Below are 19,094 nucleotides of genomic sequence, written 5' to 3'. Positions count from 1 at the left end.
TTTGTTGCTCTAGCACACCCTGCTTTCTCTGACACTGAGCCCTCAGGTGGGTCTTCCTTCTGCTCAGAGCAATATTGCCTGCATGATGCTTGCCCACTAATTCCCTCAGGCCTCAGCTGAAATGCTATTTCTTCAAAGAAATCTTTCCTGATCTCTAGACCAAGGGAAATCTTCCTGCTGTAAGCTCTCAAAGCTTTCTCTATTTCACTTCACAAACTTCATCATGATTTATTTGCAGTGATCACTTGTTTAAGGCCTTCCCTGACAACCTATAAGCTCTGAGAGGGTACAGGTCACATCTGCCTGGCTCCCTGCTGACCTCAGCACAGTGCTTAGTACCCTGTAGGAATATCATAAACATTTGTAAAATGAATGGTTGAAGGAATAAGGAACAAAATATACGAAAGGCCTTTATAAAGTTGTAAATCCACGGGTTCCGCATCTGTGAATTCAACCAACCACTGAACGGGGAAAAAAAAAAAAAAGATTCCAAAAAGCAAAACTTGAATTTGCCGCGCACCGAGCATTATGCTAAATCCACACAAATGAAGTGATACGTAGGCAGACCATGCTGTAGCCTGGAGCCTCAGTCTCCCTCTTCATCTCCAGTCCCGTTGGGTTCGCTACTTGTGTTGGGAGCACCCTTTGTTTCTGTGAAAAAAAATTGCTCCTAAAAAGCAATTAAGTGGTCAAAGCAATCCCTCAAAGTCTAAGTGCGAGGGAGTTGAAGAGAGCGAGAGGAAAGAGTTTCAGGCTAGTAAGGGATGGCTGGCTAGCTGTGGAAGTCGCTACAGCTTTAAGAACTGAAAGATCGGGGGTGGGGGCGTGGGGTAATCGGCACTGGCTGATGAACCGGTAGCGTCAGCGTTGCCAGAAGAGCTCAAGAAACTCATAGAAGAGAAAGGCTATCTTCCAGAGCAAATCTTCAATTGTGATGAAACCACTATTTACATGGCATTTACGTTGTATTCGGTATGATAAGTCATCTAGGGATGATTTAAAGTATACGGGAGGATGTGCATAGCTTATAAGCAAAGGGAACTTGAGCATCCTCAGATTTTGGTCTCCTCGGGGGTCCTGGAACCAATCCCCGGAGGATACGGACGGACGACTGTACAAATATTAGGTAACATAGTAGTGAGGTAACAAAATCGGATGATTTTTAGATAATCTAATGTCAAATAAGTAGGAGTTTTTACTGTGTGGAATGAAACTCCTCTCCAGTTGCTATAAAATGTATTGATTCAACTTGATTTTGGAACATGTGTCTTTCAATTAAATGGAAATGAATGCTACAAAAGAACCAGAAAAAGTAAAACACCCCCCACCTCCACCCCCAGGAAAACAGATATAAGTCTCAGATGCCAAAGCTGAAAGAACCATTTCAGCCTGAATAGGGGATCTGCTTATTCCCAGAGAACAGTTTCATGAGCTTAATTCAAGACAGGATTAAACACTTTCATTTGAGTTGGTAAAACCAACTGTGCTAACCTGAGAAATGCATTGACTGAAGTCACTATAACTGATCGAAGTGATCAGGAAGTATACTCTGTTATCAATTAACACTTATCGAACACCAGGAAAAATATGATAAAACAACATGTTCAAACAACATAATTAAAAGCAGATACAATAAAAGTAATTCTCCTGGGAATGTCTTCAAGGTTTGATCGCTTCCGGTAGTTGGATGAAGGAATTCCTGTGAATGAAGGGCTCAAACTTCCACCTGCTTTACCAACTGTCAGGCTCCAACCGCTCCTCCCGTGTGTATTCGGCCTGAGAGTTAGAACATTGCCCATTCACTAATATTCCCTAACCCTGACTGGGGACGGAACTGAATCAGGGTCTGGGTTTGGGCACTGGGAGATAAAGAACTGAGAAGATTTGACAAGAACCTCTAGTGGCCAGAAGGGCTGGGGAGGGCTAGTGAGATGACTCCAATGGCCCTAGACTTTAGATGATTCGAGATTTGTCTTCTAACCGGAGTACGGTTTAACTTTTCTCAGCGTCTGCAGATTTCTTAGGGCCTGTTAGCCCAAGGCCAAGCTTCGGACTACATTTCCCAGAGGGCTTTGCTCCTCCCGGCTGTTGTACTTTAAATTAAGGCGTGTCTAGGAAGAGAAGCCGAAATCCGTGCGAATCGATGGGTCCCACCTTTCCGCTGCTGCAGCAGCTGTAGGTCATTCTTCGCAGAGATGGTTGCGGTACTACTCTTGCTCATCCCTCTCCCCTTTCTCCTGTACATCGCTGCACCCCAAATCAGGTATGTGCAAATTTATTGTCTTCTCTTGCAAAGTCCTTTCGGGGGAACATTAAACCCCACTGAAGCCATTTCTTTTCTTCAAACGAAGAAGAGGAAAACTCCCCAACGGAAGCCCCAAGATGGCCGAGGCGGGGAGGTGGTGGGAGGAGAGGTCTATGCTGTCCTGGATGCTGGGAGGGAGAATTTGGCTGAACCAGGCGGCCGGTCCAGGAGACCTTATTCCAAAGCTGAGCCGGGGGGAAGGAACTGCAATCCCGGGCATCCTGCTTTGTTTCTCCTGGTCCCCCTTTTCCTCTAACCAACCTCTACTTTCCGAGTCTAAGAAACCCCGAAGGCAAGGGTACCTCGAACCTTTTGAGTTTTACAGCTTTAGGGGTTTCAGGCCCTACAATGGAATATATCTCCCAAGACTCATTTTCCCTTAACTCTCACGCCTTGAACCAGCCCCATCTAACTTCTAGCCTTTGAGATACAAAGGAGCGATTCAACTTTTTCCTCTCTGAAACTGCCCTTCGATGAGAATCAGGACATCTGCAGCCCCATTGCTTACTCTCTTGTTGCTATTAGATTCACTTTTTTTCTGGACAAATGTGGTAAAGGAAAGGAATGAAAGGGGAGAGTGTTTTATCATGAGCCCTATCCTGCCTCGGATTAGGAGCATCGGGGGATTCGGGTTATCTTCTGGGAGTGGGGATGAGGAAGATAGAGTTGGAATCGGGATGAGGGGGAGTGGCCATTTGACCAGGTGACAGACGCGGAGAGATCTGCACAACAGGCAGCCTGCTGATTGGTTCTGAGTAGTGAAGGTGGACCAGTGACTGAAGAGATAGACTGGTGAGAAGTCAAAGTCTGAATAGAACTTTGAACTTAATCTCTGTCTTATTTTTAACTCTGTGTGTACATGTGTGGTTTTTGTATGTTTGTTTGTTTTGCACCGGGTTCAAAAGCTTTCATAATATTAACCTTTTTTGTATTGGATTAACTGTTTTTCCAGGCCATAAAATGTCAATTGTGTGCAGATTGGCATACATAGTTTCTTCTTCTGGACTGAGTTTTGTGATTTCCTAAGCCAAATGTGCCTTATAGGAACTCAAACCAAAGCCAGGTACCTGACTAATTAAATATCCATCCAGTTCTGGTACAGCACAGGGTAGCTCCAAGGTTTGTCTTTATAATAGAATCACTTTTGTCTTTGAGCAGGAGCCGAAAACTTTTGTCTTCTTTCCTCCAATCTTCCTTAAACCTACCAAAGGACAACAGTGGAAGGAAGCAAAGTATATCTCCACCTTGGGATCTGAAGATACAGGGAGTCACAGGAACTCCCGACTGAGGGGAGGGGAGTGAAGAACTGATGAGCTGTCCTCTCACTGCAGGAAAATGCTGACCAGTGGAGTATGTACATCATCTGTCCAGCTTCCTGGGAAAGTAGCTGTGGTCACTGGAGCCAACACAGGCATTGGGAAGGAGACAGCCAAAGAGCTGGCTCAGAGAGGCAAGTTCATCTGCTTCTAGTTCCCTCTTGGGTGGTGCACACGGTTAAGTGCTCAAACACTAACCAGTTGGTGGTTTGAACCCACCCAGAGGCACCTCAGAAGAAAGACCTGGCAATCTGCTTCTGAAAAGTCACAGTTTTGAAAACTGTGGAGCACAGTCCTACTCTGCAACACATGAGATCATCATGAGTCAGAATCAACTTGATGGCAGCTGGTGGTGGTGGTGGTGGTGCTGCCATTTTACCGCTCATGGTGATGGTCATTCTCTTCCTTTCCTACCCATCTGGGAATTCAAGAACACTCCAAGTGCCCCACTGATCTGGTCTGAACCTAGTACAATGCTCCACTTACAGTGGGCGCTTTATAAATATGTATTGCTTTATTTGTCTTTCCTCATTGGCTCATCAGATACCCACTTTGTGAAGTAGGGAAAAAAATTCCTGCTTTCTTAAAAAACAGAAAATAACATTAAACATTGATGTTGTTGTTGTTAGGTGCCGTCAAGTCAGCTCCGACTCATAGTGACCCTCTGTACAACAGAACGAAACATTGCCCAGTCCTGTGCCATCCTCATAATCATTGTGATGCTTGAGCCCATTGTTGCAACCACTGTTCAGTGTATCTTGTTGAGGGTCTTCCTCTTTTCCACTGACCCTCTAATTTACCAAGTAGGGACTAGTCTCTCCTGATAGCATGTCCAAAGTACATGAGACAGAGTCTCACCATCCTTGTTTCTGAGGAGCATTGTGGCTGTACTTCTTCCCAAGAGAGATTTGTTCATTCTTCTGGCAGTCTATGATATATTCATATTCTTTGCCAACACCGTAATTCAAAGGCATCACTTCTTCAATCTTCCTCATTGTCCAGCTTTCACATGCGTATGAAGCGATTGAAAATACCATGGCTTGGGTCAGGCGCACTTTAGTCTTCAAGGTGACATCTTTGCTTTTGAACACTTTAAAGAGGTCTTTTTGCAGCAAATTTGCCCAATGCAATGCGTCATTTGATTTCTTGACTGCTGCTTTCACGGGCATTGGTTGTGGATCCAAGTAAAATGAAATCCTTGACAACTTCAATATTTTCTCTTTTTATCACGATGTTCCTTATTGGTCAAGTTGTGAAGATTGTTTTCTTTATGTTGAGGTGTAATCCGTACTGAAGGCTGAGGTCTTTGATCTTCATCAGTAAGTGCTTCTAGTCCCCTTCGCTTTCAGCAAGCAGGGTTGTGTCATCTGCATATCACAGGTTGTTAATGAATCTTACCCCAATCAGGTTGTTAATAAATCTTCCTCCAATCCTGATGCCTTCATATAGGCCAGCTTCTCAAATTATTTGGTCAGTATACAGATAGCATAAATATGGTGAAAGGATACAACCCCAACACACACATTTCTTAATTTTTAATTATGCAATATCCCCTGTTCTGTTCAAACGACTGCCTCTTGGTCTGTGTCCAGGTTTCACATGAGCACAGTTGACTGTTCTGGAATTCCCATTCTTGTGCAATGTTATCCATAATTTGTTATGATCCACACAGGCGAATGTCTCTGCATAGTCAATAAAACATTGATATTGGGCCTATAATACCCACTCAAAAATAGAGCTGACAGTTTGTCTCTTATATATGTTGATTGACAGGAGCCCGAGTATATTTAGCTTGCCGGGATGTACAAAAGGGGGAATTGGTGGCCAAAGAAATCCAGACCAAGACAGGGAACCAGCAGGTGTTGGTGCGAAAACTGGACCTTGCTGATACTAAATCTATTCGAGCCTTTGCTAAGGGCTTCTTAGAAGGTAAGTGTTTAACTGGAGACTGTGACATGAGTCTTGTGATCGACATAGCAGATAGCTAAAATAAGAAGATCCCTCTGCCTCTCTAATACATAGAAATGCTGGATAAAATACAACCACAAACTTTTGATACATAACGGAACTCACTAATAACAAAAGGAAATCCCCAGGACGTGAAAACTAAGAGAATTTAATGGAGGTAGATATTATCTTACAACAGCATTCAGGAGACATAACTTTGCAGTGTTCTTTCAGCTTGGGTATTCAGATGAAGAAATAGTGATTGTTAAATAGGTGAAAAGGCTTTCACCCTTCCTTTACTTTGCAATTATTTCATTACTGGTGGGGCTGAATATATTTGTGTCTTCCTTAGCCACCTACTTTATTGCAGATTGTTCAAGGCCTTTGCTTTTGCATATTGGGGTCTCGGTGCTTTTATTTTTGTTTGGATTGCATTCTATCAAACAAAGAATTTCAGATTTTTCCTACCAATTTCTCTGTTTTTTTAGTTCTTTTCTACATGTATATTTGCAGGGAATGTGTGAAAGTTTATAATTTTGTGTGGTCAAATCTATCAGTCTTACATATTGTGATCACCTTCTTGTTTTTACACTTAGAAAGTATTTTTTTGTATCCTTTGAATTAACAGATCACTTTTTATGTGTATTGCCATCTTGTTTTCGTATCTCTGTTATTCCTTTTTGTGCCTTTGTGTCTTTTGTGATTAAATCTGTTTTTAAAAGTAGGATCACCTGAAACTATGATTTGCAAGGCATTCTTCCTTATCATTTGACTAAAAGCATATATCTTTATATAGCATGAAAATTATAGCTTTAGATACTGCTTTTACCTACATTTTTTTAAATCTGTGTTTTTACAGTGTTTTATTTCCAGGTCCTTTCCAGTTTAATATTAAATTAGCGCCCATGTTGATGTCACTGTATTATTTTTATTTTAAATCTTTTCTTTCAGAAATTAGTTTCAGCCCTTAATTCAATTTTGCTTAATACATTTGTGTTGGAACCACTGTATTTAACCTGGTCTCATTCTCCATGAAGTTTTTATTTCATAAATTCTTATTTTCTCTTAAATCTTTTGTTTCTGTATGCATACATACATGTTTACACACTTTTACAAATACACAATAAATAGAAACAATGCACAAAAAACAAAATCAGAGAGAGAATTTAAAAAGTCATAGCAATGAGCAGTAGCGGAAATGGAAAATCTCTTAGGAGTATCAGAACTCAAAATAGGCCTTTAGGTTTGGTGTCTGGGGACCAACCACCAACACAAAGACAGGAGATGAGGCGTCAGGCCCTTGAGAGTTGGAGAGCTGAAGCTGAGGCTCCACATAAGGTTGGAATTCACAAAGGGCCACCTAGTCCATGAGATAGGGGCTAGAAAAACTGGCCACCAGCGCAGGGACATGACAAAGAAGCTCACCATCCCCTCAGAGCATGGACGGATCAAAGGTCATCTGCAAGAAGTTAGAACCTCAAGCTAGGATCAGGTGTGGGGTCTGAATTCACACCACCAACGATGTGAGAATCTTGAACTGAGAAATTAACATAAAAACACTGAGTAGCTCCAGAATTAGAAAGATTGGGAAGGCCATTTGGTAGTGTAAGATGGAATTTTGTTCTGTAGTAGAAGTATGTAGAATTTGACAAAAGTCTTAAGATGAAAGACAATACAAAGTATGTATAAAGGGAAAATGGAAGAAAGATTGAAGTCCCACATCCCCATATTTAAAGGCTGGGCATAGGGCAGATTATCACAGCAGAGGCAAATCCAAGAGCACTCTATCAGCATACCCCCTCAGAACCCAGAGAAGTAGGCCTCCCAAGGAAAACAACTTCCTTTGTTATGAGCTTATAATCAGAAATTACAAACCACATGAGAAAATGAACCATGAGAGAGTCAGCAGATACAACAAAGAGGCAAAACTAGTATAGGGGTAGGGGGGCTGAATTCCAGTGGCAAGGTTGCATACAGAACATTCTCTTTTCTCTTCCTTTGGACTTTTCCCATTCAAATGGGAAGTCTTTATACTGGGAGAGGTGCACAGAACATTCCCCAGAAACAGTGAGGAGCTCCTGAGTTAGAAAGATTGGGAAGGCCATTTGTAGTGTAAGATGGAATTTTGTCCTGTAGTAAAAGTATGTAGAATTTGACCAAAGTCTTAAGATGAAAGACAATACAAGATAAGTATAAAAGGAAAATGGAAGAAAGATTGAAGTCCCACATTCCCATTTTCAAAGCCTGAGCACAGGGCAGATTTCTAAGATGTAACAGCCATGGTTGACCACTTCCACACTCCATCTCCTCTTCACTGCAGAAGAAAAGCAGCTTCACATTTTGATCAACAATGCAGGACTGATGATGTGTCCCTACTCCAAGACAGCAGATGGCTTTGAGATGCACATGGGAGTCAACCACTTGGGTAAGAGATCTCGCCTCATCAGAAATGTAGAGCGAACCTGAAGATCTCCTTGGAAAACCTAAGGGTCAGATTGAGCCTTGTTTGTGTGATGTGATTGGATCTCAGGGCTAGAGTAGGCCATATGTGAGTAACAGTATGGTCCTGCCTAAAAGCTGAGGGATGAACTTGAGGATCACTTGAGGTCCTGCCTTCGTTTCCATCTGTGATTTTGATTCAGTTTCCCCTTACATTTTTGAACAACCTAATTGGATCGGGGGCTGTGTTGCCTTCTGAGTAGTGATCTGGTGACCAGCATCAGATAGAGGCCTCATGCTCCTAAATTGTGATGTTAACCAAAGTTGAAATGAGACTGGACTCCAGATTTGACATAATCCAGACCTACCCCATATAAGGAGGAATCTTGTGTCTTTGGCTATTCCTGTTTCCCTAAACCCTCACTATACTTGTTCTCTAGTTGATAATGAAATGTTGAGATGAAAGACCTTATTCCATAGCTGAGCCCTGCTCCTCTACCCACTCCTTGCACATTGGCACTGAACTCTGTTAATTCTACTTTTTTTCCCCTCACAGGTCACTTTCTCCTGACCCACCTGCTGCTAGAGAAATTGAAGGAATCAGCCCCATCAAGAGTAGTGAATGTGTCTTCCTTAGCACATTACCTAGGAAGGATCCACTTCCATGACCTACAGAGCGAGAAATTCTATGAAGCCGGTTTGGCGTACTGTAACAGCAAGTTGGCCAACATTCTCTTCACCCAGGAACTAGCCCGGAGGCTAAAAGGTGGGTTTGGAAGAAATGAGTGTGGATATGAGTCATTGGGAGTAGTTAGAACCCAAAGGGATAGAAAATACTTCTGGAGCCTGATACCTAGACAGGACCTGCTTCCATGACTACATTTGGGCCCACTTTAGTAACTGAAGATTGGGCTGCAGGGGATGGGGAGATTCAAACTGAGTCTGAAGGCTTGGCTTTATCATTTACTAACTGTGACCTATAGCAAATTACTTAACTTTCAAGATTTATTTCCTCATATATAAAACTGGGCTACTTCACAGGTTATTGTTGTAATTAAATCAGGCCTCATGAGCAAGTTAAGGCTTTTCCGTCATGGCCAGATTGTGTAGAAGGGAGTGGTAGAGCTGGGATTTGAAATTGGTGAGTCTGGCTGCAAAGTCCGTGCCCTTAACCACTAGATTATGCTGCCTCTCATAGTCAGTCTAGAGTTAAAGGAGAGATTTGGGCTGTAGATAAAAATGTAAAGGCCATAAAGGTATAAACGGGGAGTTTAATGAGCCATGAGAACTCCCAACATTTAAAGTTTGGGTAGAAGATGATGAACTGGTCCAAGAAAATGAGCTTAGCAGCTAGAAAGGTGTGGAAAACCAGAAGAGGTGAGGGGTCACGGAAGATGGAAAAGAAGACTTTAAGACGGGAGCAGTAAACAAGGTCATGTGCACCTGAGAGGTCAAGTCCTGGCTCTGCTGCTTCCTAACAGAGTTAACCTCTCTGAGCCTTAACTTCCTAATATTTGAAACGGGGCTATAAATTACTGTGAGGGGTACTTGCGATATCACTGTGGGCAGGGAGTCCACGTGTGGGGGTCCCATGTTTATTCATGTTCTTTGCTGTCTTTGGCTGGTCAGCAACATCAAGTCCTGTCTTCTCTCTTCCTGGCACTCCCTGACCAGGCTCTGGCGTTACAACGTATTCTGTACACCCTGGCACAGTCAAATCTGAATTGCCTCGATACTCAACTTTCATGACGTGGATGTGGTGGCTTTTCTTCTTCTTTTTGAAGACCCCTCAGCAGGGGGCCCAGACCAGCCTGTACTGTGCTTTAACAGAAGGCCTTGAGATTCTGAGTGGGAAACATTTCAGGTATGAATGCGTATCTGTTTTTAAAGATGAGATTTTATTGCCCAAAGGAAGTAATTTGGATTTGTCTAGTATACTGTGCCCTTTTTAAAAAGTACATGGCCTAATACAGTTTTGTCTCTTGGCTCTAGGGTTTTTACCTTTTGATTTGACCCATTCACATTTTCTGTGGTAACTGCTAGGTTTGAGTTTATTCATGCCACTTTTTATAATGATGATTATGCTTTTTGGTTGTTTGTTTTCTTTCTATCTTTTATGTCAGTTCAATTTTTTTGTTTTGTTTATTTCTTTTTGGACTCTTCTATTTTTTTACATTAAAAAGAATTTGAATCCATATTTCCATATTGTCTACCCTCAGGACTAAAATAGTATCTATAAACTCATTTCTTGAGTAGAGTTAAAAAAATTTATTGTAGACAATTTTGTACACAGGAGTAGACAGAATACCGTATTGAATTTCCATAAACCCATAATCTGAGGAACCCTGATGGCGCAGTGGTTAAGCACTCGGCTGCTAACTGAAAGGTCCTCTGTTCGAACCCACCAGCCTCTCCACGGGAGAAAGATGTGGCAGCCTACTTCTGTAAAGATTTACAACCTTGGAAACGCTATGGGGCAGTTTTACTCTGCCCTAAAGGCAGGGCGGATTAACCAGTAAGCACCGTATGCGGTATGCGGTATGCGCTGATTTACAGTAAGCAAGGTATACACAGGCTTAATTGTGTTTACTTACTAATCTGTAGTACACAATTTCACATGGGTTTCACCACATCTTTGATGTGAAAAACAGGTGAAGTTGTGCACTGCAGATAAGTAAGCGTACCATGCATACCTTGCTTATTGGGTAATCATCCCTGCCTAAAGTCGCTATGAGTCAGAAGTAGTCTCAACAGCAGTGGGTATTTTGGTACACCGATAATCTACCTCCTCAACAGCTGTTAACCTATGGCCAATTCTTTGCCATCTGCTACCCCCTTCCCGTGTTTCCCCTCCCATTATTATTTTGAAGAAAATCCCAGGCATCACGTAAGATCAAAATTTTAACAAGATTTTGTTGAAAGAACCTGAAATTTTAGAGAAGGGATTGTAGCTAGAAATAAAACTGGAAAGAAAGGTAAACAGTCCAGTCATGGAAGGCCTACAGTGCTAGATCTATGGAGGAGACACAGCAGGTATTTCAGTGGAGAGAGACACAATCTGGTCTGTGCTTTAGAAAATCATCTCTGGTGACTTTGTTTAATGAATGAGAGATAATAAGTTTTTGATTTAGGATAATGACATTTAGAATGAAAATAACGTGTCATACTTTCTTAGTGCTACTATAACAGAAATACCACAAGTGAGTGGATTTAACAAACAGAAGTTCATTTTCTCACAGTTTAGAATCCTAGAAGTCCGAATTCAGGGTGCTGGCTCTCTGGGAAGGCTGTCTGTATCCATTCTGGGGGAAGGTCCTTCTTTCTTCACCTTGTATTCCTCAGTTCCTTGGCAATCTTCATGTGGTGTGGCATCTATCTTCCCTCATCTGTGCCTGCTTCTGTGCCTCATCTCCTTTTTTATCTCAAAAGTGAATGGCTTAACCTTCATCTTAAGTGAGAATGACAGCACAATTAGAAGAGCGTAGTCAATGTCACTTAAATGTGTATGTAAAAAAATTTTTTGAAATGGCGTATCTTTGGCTATGTGTATTTTCACCAAAAAAAAAAAAAAAGTTGAGAATTTAGAGGGTTAAAATGTTGTGGGGTTGTTAACCAATGTCATAAAACAGCATGTGTGCTACTGTTACATGAGAAACTACCTGTTCTGTAAGCCTTCACCTGAAGTACAATTAAATAAAAAAAAAAGTGAATGGCTTAAAACATACCATACATGATACGGCCTCATTAACATAACAAAGAAAGCCCTATTTGCAAATGAGGATAACATCCACAGGTAAAGGGGTTAGGATATTTGGCAGGAGGGGCACAATTCAGTTCATAACAGAATGGTTAAATGAGAGAGGACTCTGGCTAACTTAAGTGTAAAGAGAATTTACTGGAATATTATGGGGTGCTCACAGGTAAGACTGTAGGGCTAGGCTTAGAACAGTCAGGAGTGGCCCGTCAGCTGGCCGGCACACTGCTGCTGTAGTGAGTGAACGCCAACCATCTTCTGGTTTTGTTGCTCACCATCTACTTTACAGGAGGGAGCATTGGACCCCCTTCTTCCCACCTCCCTGCCTTTCATTCCTCCATCCCTAATCCCTCGGCTAGGGGAGGAGAGGCACCTGATTAAAACTATATCCAAGGGAAAGAAGTAATTCCACAAAGAAATCAGGTTGCTAGTACCAAAAAAAGGTGGAATGGATGTTCAGCCAAAAAATAACAATCGTCCACTACATAATAAACCTGGCTCTGTACCTGCTGATTGTGGGTTACCTATGAGACATATTAGCAGAAATACATAGCAGATAGTTGGAAATGTGTATCTGAAGTTTAAGAAGAAGAAATTTATATTAGTTTGCTGGCTCCATATTACACACTGGAATGATATTTTAGGGGTGACTATGGATTCACCTTCCCTGGAGATTTTAAGAAAAGAATAAACAACCCCTTTATCTTGGTTTTGACTGAGTAGTTTAAAGAAAGTCAGCCTCAAATCCATGATTTTGGTCATTATTGAATTGACTTTCATTTTACATTTTTTTATTGAGATAAAATTAATATAACATAAAATCAATAACTTTAAAGTGAACAAGCTAGTGGCATTTAGTATATTTACAATGTTGTACAGCCGCCACCTCTGTCAAGTTCCAAACATTTTCATCACCCCAAAAGGAAACGCTATACCAATTAAGCACTTGCTCCCCATTCCCTTCTCCCCCCAGCTCCTGGCAACTACCAGTCTGATTCGACCTCTATGGATTTACCTGTTCTAGATATTTGATATAAATGGAATCACACACTACATGACCTTTTGTGTCTGGCTTCTTTCACTTAGTTTTTAAGGTTTATCCATGTTATAGCATACATCACTACTTCATTCCTTTTCATGACTGAATAATATTCCATTATATGTATATATCACAATTTGCTTATCCATTCATTTATTGGTGGACATTTGGGTTGTTTCCACTTTTTGGCTATTAATAATGCTGCTATGACCACTTGTGTACAAGTTTTTGTATAGACATATGTTTTCATTTTTCTTGAGTATATTCCTAGAAGTGAAATTGCTGGGTTATATGTAACTTTCTGTTTAACCATTGAGGAACTACTGCCAGTCTGTTTTCCAGAGTGACTGCACCATTTTACATTCACATCAGCAGCATATGAGGGTTCCCATTTCTCCACATCCTTGCCAACACTTCCTTTTTTATTGTAGCCATCCTAGTAGGTGTGAAGTGGTATCTCATTGTGGTTTTGATTTGTTTCCCTGATGGCTAATGATATTAAGCATCTTTTCATAAGTTTATTGTCCATTTGTATTTCTTTTTTAGAAAAATGTCTATTCACATCCTTTGCCCATTTTTAAATTAGATTATTGTCTTTTTATTGTTGAATTGTAACCATTCTTCATATATTTTAGATACAAATCCCTTATCAGATAATATGATTTGCAAATATTTTCTCTCATTCTATGAGTTCTCTTTTCACTCTCTCAAAGATGTCCTTTGAAACAGATAAGTTTTTAATTTTCATGATGTCCAATTTATGTTATTTCTTTTGTCACTTGTATTTTAAGTGTCATGTGTAAGAAATAATTGCCTAACCCAAGGTCATAAAGATTTATATCTATGTTTTCTTCTGAGAGTTTTATGGTTTTAGCCCTTACATTTAGGTCTATGATCCATTTGGAGTTAATTTTTACATATGGTATGAGGTAGCGATCCAACTTCATTCTCTTGCATGTGGATATCCTTTTGTCCCAGCACTATTTGTTGGAAAGAATGTCCTTTTCCCCACTGAATAATCTTGGCACCCTTGTTGAAAATCAGTTGGCTGTAAATGTATGGATTTATTTCTGGCTCTCAATTCTGTTCCATTGGTCTATATGTCTATTCTTATGCCAATACCACACTGTCTTGATTACCGTAGCTTTGTAGTAAGTTTTTAAATTGGCCAGATGATCTTCTACATATACTGATCAACACCAAAATCCCACTGGAAATATAAAAAACAATGACCAATGAAGTGCAGATGCCATAACTACACTTTAAGTGGCTTTTACTGTTGTATTTGAATAATTTTTATAGCATGTCATAGCTTACGAGGCACTTTCGTGTCCCTTATGTCATTTGCTTTTCACCGTAACCTTATGAAGAGTGTTCAGTTATGCTTAGTGCAGTGGAGGATGCAGAGACTTAAGAGGCCAGGTCGATTCTACAGGGACAGAGCCTTTTGGTTCTCGGTGATGGTCTTTTCACTCGGAAATGGCAGGTTATGGCCTCTGGTAGTGCCGTGGGTTCCCTTAAGCAGAAGTAATATACTTAATAAGGTTTGTTTTGTAAATTTGAAGACATCTTAAAGTGGTGTTTCTCAAACTTTAGAGTGTAACAGTCATCTGGAAAACTGGTTAAAGCACAGGTTCCTGGGCCTCAATCCTAGAGAATCCGATTCAGTAAGTCTGGAGTAGGGTCTGAAAATTTATGTTTCTAGCAAGATCCCAGATGGTGCTCCTACTGCTGGTCCATGGCCCACACATTGAGTAGCACTGCCTTAATGGACATAGTGTTATAAGTTTGCTTTGTGTGGTTATTCAGACTTGTCAACTCTCCATTTCACCTTCAGAATTTGCTTAAAATGTCCAAGATAACAATTTTTTTGAAGTAGTATACTTTTAAAAGTTGCTTCTCACATGACTTCAAACCTTGCGACCCATTCACTCAATCATTTAAAAAAAATAAATAAATTCATTGAATACTTGTACTAGAGTCAGGGAATATAAAAGTGAGTAAGAGGATTGTCCTTGAGGATATTTTCTGGGTGGGTCAGAGTTGGGATCCCCCTCCTGCATTTAATGGGAATTGTCTTAAAATAATTGCAACTAAAGCACTGAAGAGAAGATATATGGAACACCTGGTACCTTGTTACCATTTTTTTCTGCTATCACCTTTTCCTCCCTTTGTGGTTTATGAAGCTGGCTTTACTTGTCATACTAGCCTAAAAACAGTTATATAACTGTAGGTAGGCCAGAAACAAGAAGTGTCTTTTCCCACTGTAAGCACTGGTGACCTGTGCAAATAGCAGAATCTCAGCTACATGACACTCTACAAGGCCCTGTAGAATGGACCTTACAGACTCATTGAACAGGCTGGACATACAGAAGTGTCAGGCACTGGTACTGCAACTAAATATGTACATACAAAGGGGACTATAAAGACTAAATGAAATGCATTATATATCAAACAAAGCATTCTCCTGTCTAGTGAGGAGGTCTAAAAATGGTAATTATTATTTTCTATGGGGTAAAGATTGGAGGATCAAGACACAAACTCTGTTCAGTGAATATCTGTACTAGATTCAGAGAATGCAAAAGTGAGTAAGAGGATTGTCCTTAAGGAAATTTTCTGCGTGGGTCAGAGTTGGGATACCCCTCCTGCATTTAAGGGAGACTTTCTTAAAATAAGTGGAACTATAGCACTGAAGAAGAGGGCAGACATGAACCCTGTGGAGCACCTAGAGGTGCTTCATCCCTAGGTGTCATCCCTAGGTTGTTTTTCTGTCATATTCCTTTATCCCAGGCAGAGAGCAGACTCCATCCTTAACACTGTGTTTTAAGCCCCTCTCTTTCTCTTCTAGTGACTGCCAGGTAGCAAGGGTCTCTGCCCAGGCTCGGAATGAGACAGTCGCACGGCGGCTGTGGGACATCAGCTGTGACCTCCTGGGCATCCCACTGGACTGACAGGTGGTGGCAGCCAGACCTAAGAGCGGACTACTCAGCACTCCCTCTCAAAGTGACTCTTCTAGGTGGCCAAAAGGGAGCAAAACCTTCCAGCCTTGCGTGCTTGATGTCTGGTAAAAGCCCAGTACACTGCCAGATTCATCTACACACTTTGCATTTGTCCAGATTGATTTTGCTCCTGATACTGCCAGAATTACTAGAGATGTCATAGGATAAGAAGACCCTCATATGACCTGCACAGCTCATCTTTTTCCCTCTGAAACCTACTACCTAAAGGAATTCAAGCTATGGCAGGGTTGACTCATAGGAATTTGGACAGGCTTCTACCTTCTTCATTCACTATGTAGTCCCTGCCAACTAACCAATCTTCACTTCAAGAGAGCCACACTGCAGCCTCAGCTAAACCCCCGGAGTCACAGTGGCTTGGCTCAGGAGCAGGGCTTATCTCTCACCTTTTGAAGAAAACTGTCACCACACCAATATTCAGAGTCTCTCAGGAAACTCTTAACTGAATATGGATTATGGAGTGGCCTCATCTCTGACCACCTGGAGCCAATCCTGTTAAGACACTTTCCCACATCTAAACTACACAACTGCCTTTTCTAAGAAGGTTGTGGGGTTTGGTTTTAATTTGAGGGGAGGCGGAAATAAAGGTGAAGTTTACAATGTCATTTTCCTGCTGTTTCTCAGACCAGCAAAGAGAGGATTAAGGGGACAGTTTGAAAAGACAGGCCACCTAACTTCCATTACTGACCCGACTCCTTTCTGTGCCTTAGTTTCTCTTAGAAAACCAGAAGAGGGGAAAGGATATTTGGTTATTGTCATTGAATATATCTTTGTGTTCTTGGGTAACTATGCAATTGGGAGTATTTTCACAAAATTCAAAATAGCTGTAGAGGAACAGTATTAAAGTGGGCCCTAGTACAGGTAAATGATCAGAGATGGAGCAAACCAGTGTCATTTGGTCTCTGCTGCAAATGAGTAGAGCTGCAAAGCAAAGCAGACCCTGCATATGTTGGTAACTACCTACTAAGAAGCAAATGGATAACAGGAAAGAAGTCCAAAAAAAGGAAGAATCCTGGGAGATAATGCAAGCAATGAAGGGAATAATTGAGAATACGAAACAAAAAAAAAGAAAAAAAACAGCTGTATAACAATTGAGAGTGGGCACCTAAGTTAGCAAGACTGATGAGATAAAATTGTCTTAACTCGCACCAGTCAATGTGGCAGGAAAACAAAACCAAAAAAAACCAGTTCCTATACAGAAAAAGTATCGTTGACTACATTCAATTTTAGGGCATTTCCTTACCATATCTTGACAAGGTTAAAATGTTAAAATGTCAATTTACTTTAAAAAAAAATATATTTGGAGAACTTTTGTCAAAAGAAATGCTGCCAAAGGAAGTCAGAGGAATTGGTAATGTTCCCATCACTTGTTTGGAGTATAAAACTCCAATAGAATTTGTGACTTTCTGGGACTAACAATTTATATGTTTAACTTTCATGGGGAAAATAGTTACAGGACCACAACCTCCACTTCCTATTACAGTCATGCACCACATAACGTCCATTCGGAACACATCTGACTGCATACATGTCCATGTTCCCATAAGGTTATAATAGTTCTGAAATCCCAATTGGAGAACGGGACGTAGTGAACATAACTGGACGCAGCCAAGGCAACAGCTTCCCACACCCAACACATATATCTCATGTCTCTTGTATACAAAGCAATCGCGCTGCCAGGCGTATAATGGTGCAGTAAGTACATATATAACCTATTATACAGATGTTTTGATAGTCATAATAAGTGCTTATGTTACTGGCTTATGTATGTACTGCACTATACTCTCTATCATCCCTGGATTACAAACCAACCCCTGTAAAGCCTATTATATTAAAAATTTGAGGTACATACAGTGGTTTGTGATAACAAACGTGTGTTACTTTGCAACGCACGTCAAAATATTACTGTTACTCTATTATTATGTTAAAGATGTTTTAGTGTATCTGGAAGTGTTTCTTTAATGTTTTTTATCCATAGAAAGCTACCCTATATACTAAGACAAACATTTGACTAATCGATGTTAGATACGAACCGTACCTAACCATTCCAACTTAATGTACAAATTTGACTTAAAGACAGACTTAGGAACAGAACTCGTTCGTAATCCAGGGTCTGCCTGTATATAATACAGTGTTCACACAATGTCAAAATCACATAACTTCCTGTTTCACAGACTGTATTGTGGATGTTAAGCGACACATGACTGTATTTGTAAATTAATAATATTCGGTTGAAATTGTTTTGAGACCATTGAACTACGTAAGTGGAAGAGGTCGTATTATGGAAAAGCTAGAAATCTTTTGTTTTGATGATAGTGCAGTAGAATAACTGAATTACTATTTTATTTATATTGAACTCTCAATAGCAAATAAAAATTCTTTTTGATTACCGTGTTTTTATTTACCAAAATAAAAACTCTGAGAATTAATCAAAAGAAGAAAACACTTTTCATTATTATAGTTATGTAATCATTTCTCATTCTAAAGGATAATTTGTTCCAGAGTCTAAATACAACCTCAAGTGGCCATTAATTTGCATTTTGTGATAATCTGATTATTTATTCATCCAATTCCTACTTATTTTTTTATAACACTGTTCAGAAATCACTTTTACCCAGGTTTCTTTATCATCCCAGGCTGTTATCTCTCCTTTTTGCACCTGCCCCTTTATTCCCATAGCACAATATATTACAGCATTATGAGACTACAGTACACTGCCACTAACAACCTCAGACTTTGTCATTTCTCTATGCTCAGTGCATATCAGGAGCTCAACAAAGGTTTGTTGAATCAATGGCAAATGAACCTATCTAATAAAAATAAGGATCTAAGAGATATAAATCACCAAAGCATTTCCCCCTGAACATTCATATACTTTTTTAATGTTCATGGGCAGTTTAAATATTTCAGAATGTGCTCCTTAGGCAAACCATGGAATCAGTGAAAACAGGAACTTCCTGCCACGGAACCATAAAGTATTTACTTACACCTATAGAGTGCAAGAAAGTACAGTAACATATTTAAAATTTCCACTTAGTGGCACATGAGACCTGATGAAGCCGGGTCCATCTTCCCCACCAGATTATAAAGTACTAAAGGGTAGAGAGTAAATTTGTTTTATTCACCGACATATGCCCAAATCCCTGCACAATGCCTTCGCTTAACACCTGTGGAGTGAACGTATGCACTCGGCAGCCTGCTGCACTAGGCAACCCCAGCCGCTAGAGACTGAGCGCAGACTTTAGGATCACACTCCACGGGTTCACTTCTGAAAGCG

General features: G+C 40.5%; 1 protein-coding gene across 1 annotated transcript; it reads left to right on the top strand.

Annotated features, from left to right (window-relative positions):
• The first annotated feature begins 2,115 nt into the window (after positions 1-2,115).
• On the top strand, positions 2,116-18,133 carry RDH11 (retinol dehydrogenase 11). The gene is made up of 7 exons (XM_004370969.2): positions 2,116-2,263; positions 3,637-3,755; positions 5,395-5,550; positions 7,889-7,993; positions 8,564-8,773; positions 9,682-9,871; positions 15,649-18,133. Exons 1-7 carry the CDS (start codon positions 2,196-2,198, stop codon positions 15,749-15,751), a joined length of 951 nt encoding a protein of 316 aa, XP_004371026.1. The 5' UTR covers positions 2,116-2,195; the 3' UTR covers positions 15,752-18,133.
• Positions 18,134-19,094: the final 961 nt, after the last annotated feature.

The sequence above is a fragment of the Trichechus manatus genome, unplaced genomic scaffold (genome assembly GCF_000243295.1).
Source record: "Trichechus manatus latirostris isolate Lorelei unplaced genomic scaffold, TriManLat1.0 scaffold00010, whole genome shotgun sequence".
In the NCBI taxonomy this organism is placed as follows: domain Eukaryota; kingdom Metazoa; phylum Chordata; class Mammalia; order Sirenia; family Trichechidae; genus Trichechus; species Trichechus manatus.
Note: the sequence above shows the minus strand (reverse complement) of the source record. Positions and strands in the feature narration are given on the sequence as shown.

Bases quoted from the DNA above. Each gene is read 5' to 3' on its own strand.
- RDH11 (XM_004370969.2), top strand. From the start codon at position 2,196: ATGGTTGCGGTACTACTCTTGCTCATCCCTCTCCCCTTTCTCCTGTAC. The intron at 8,774-9,681 runs GTGGGTTTGGAA...CTCCCTGACCAG, and splicing joins ACTAGCCCGGAGGCTAAAAG to GCTCTGGCGTTACAACGTAT. The intron at 9,872-15,648 runs GTATGAATGCGT...TTTCTCTTCTAG, and splicing joins CTGAGTGGGAAACATTTCAG to TGACTGCCAGGTAGCAAGGG.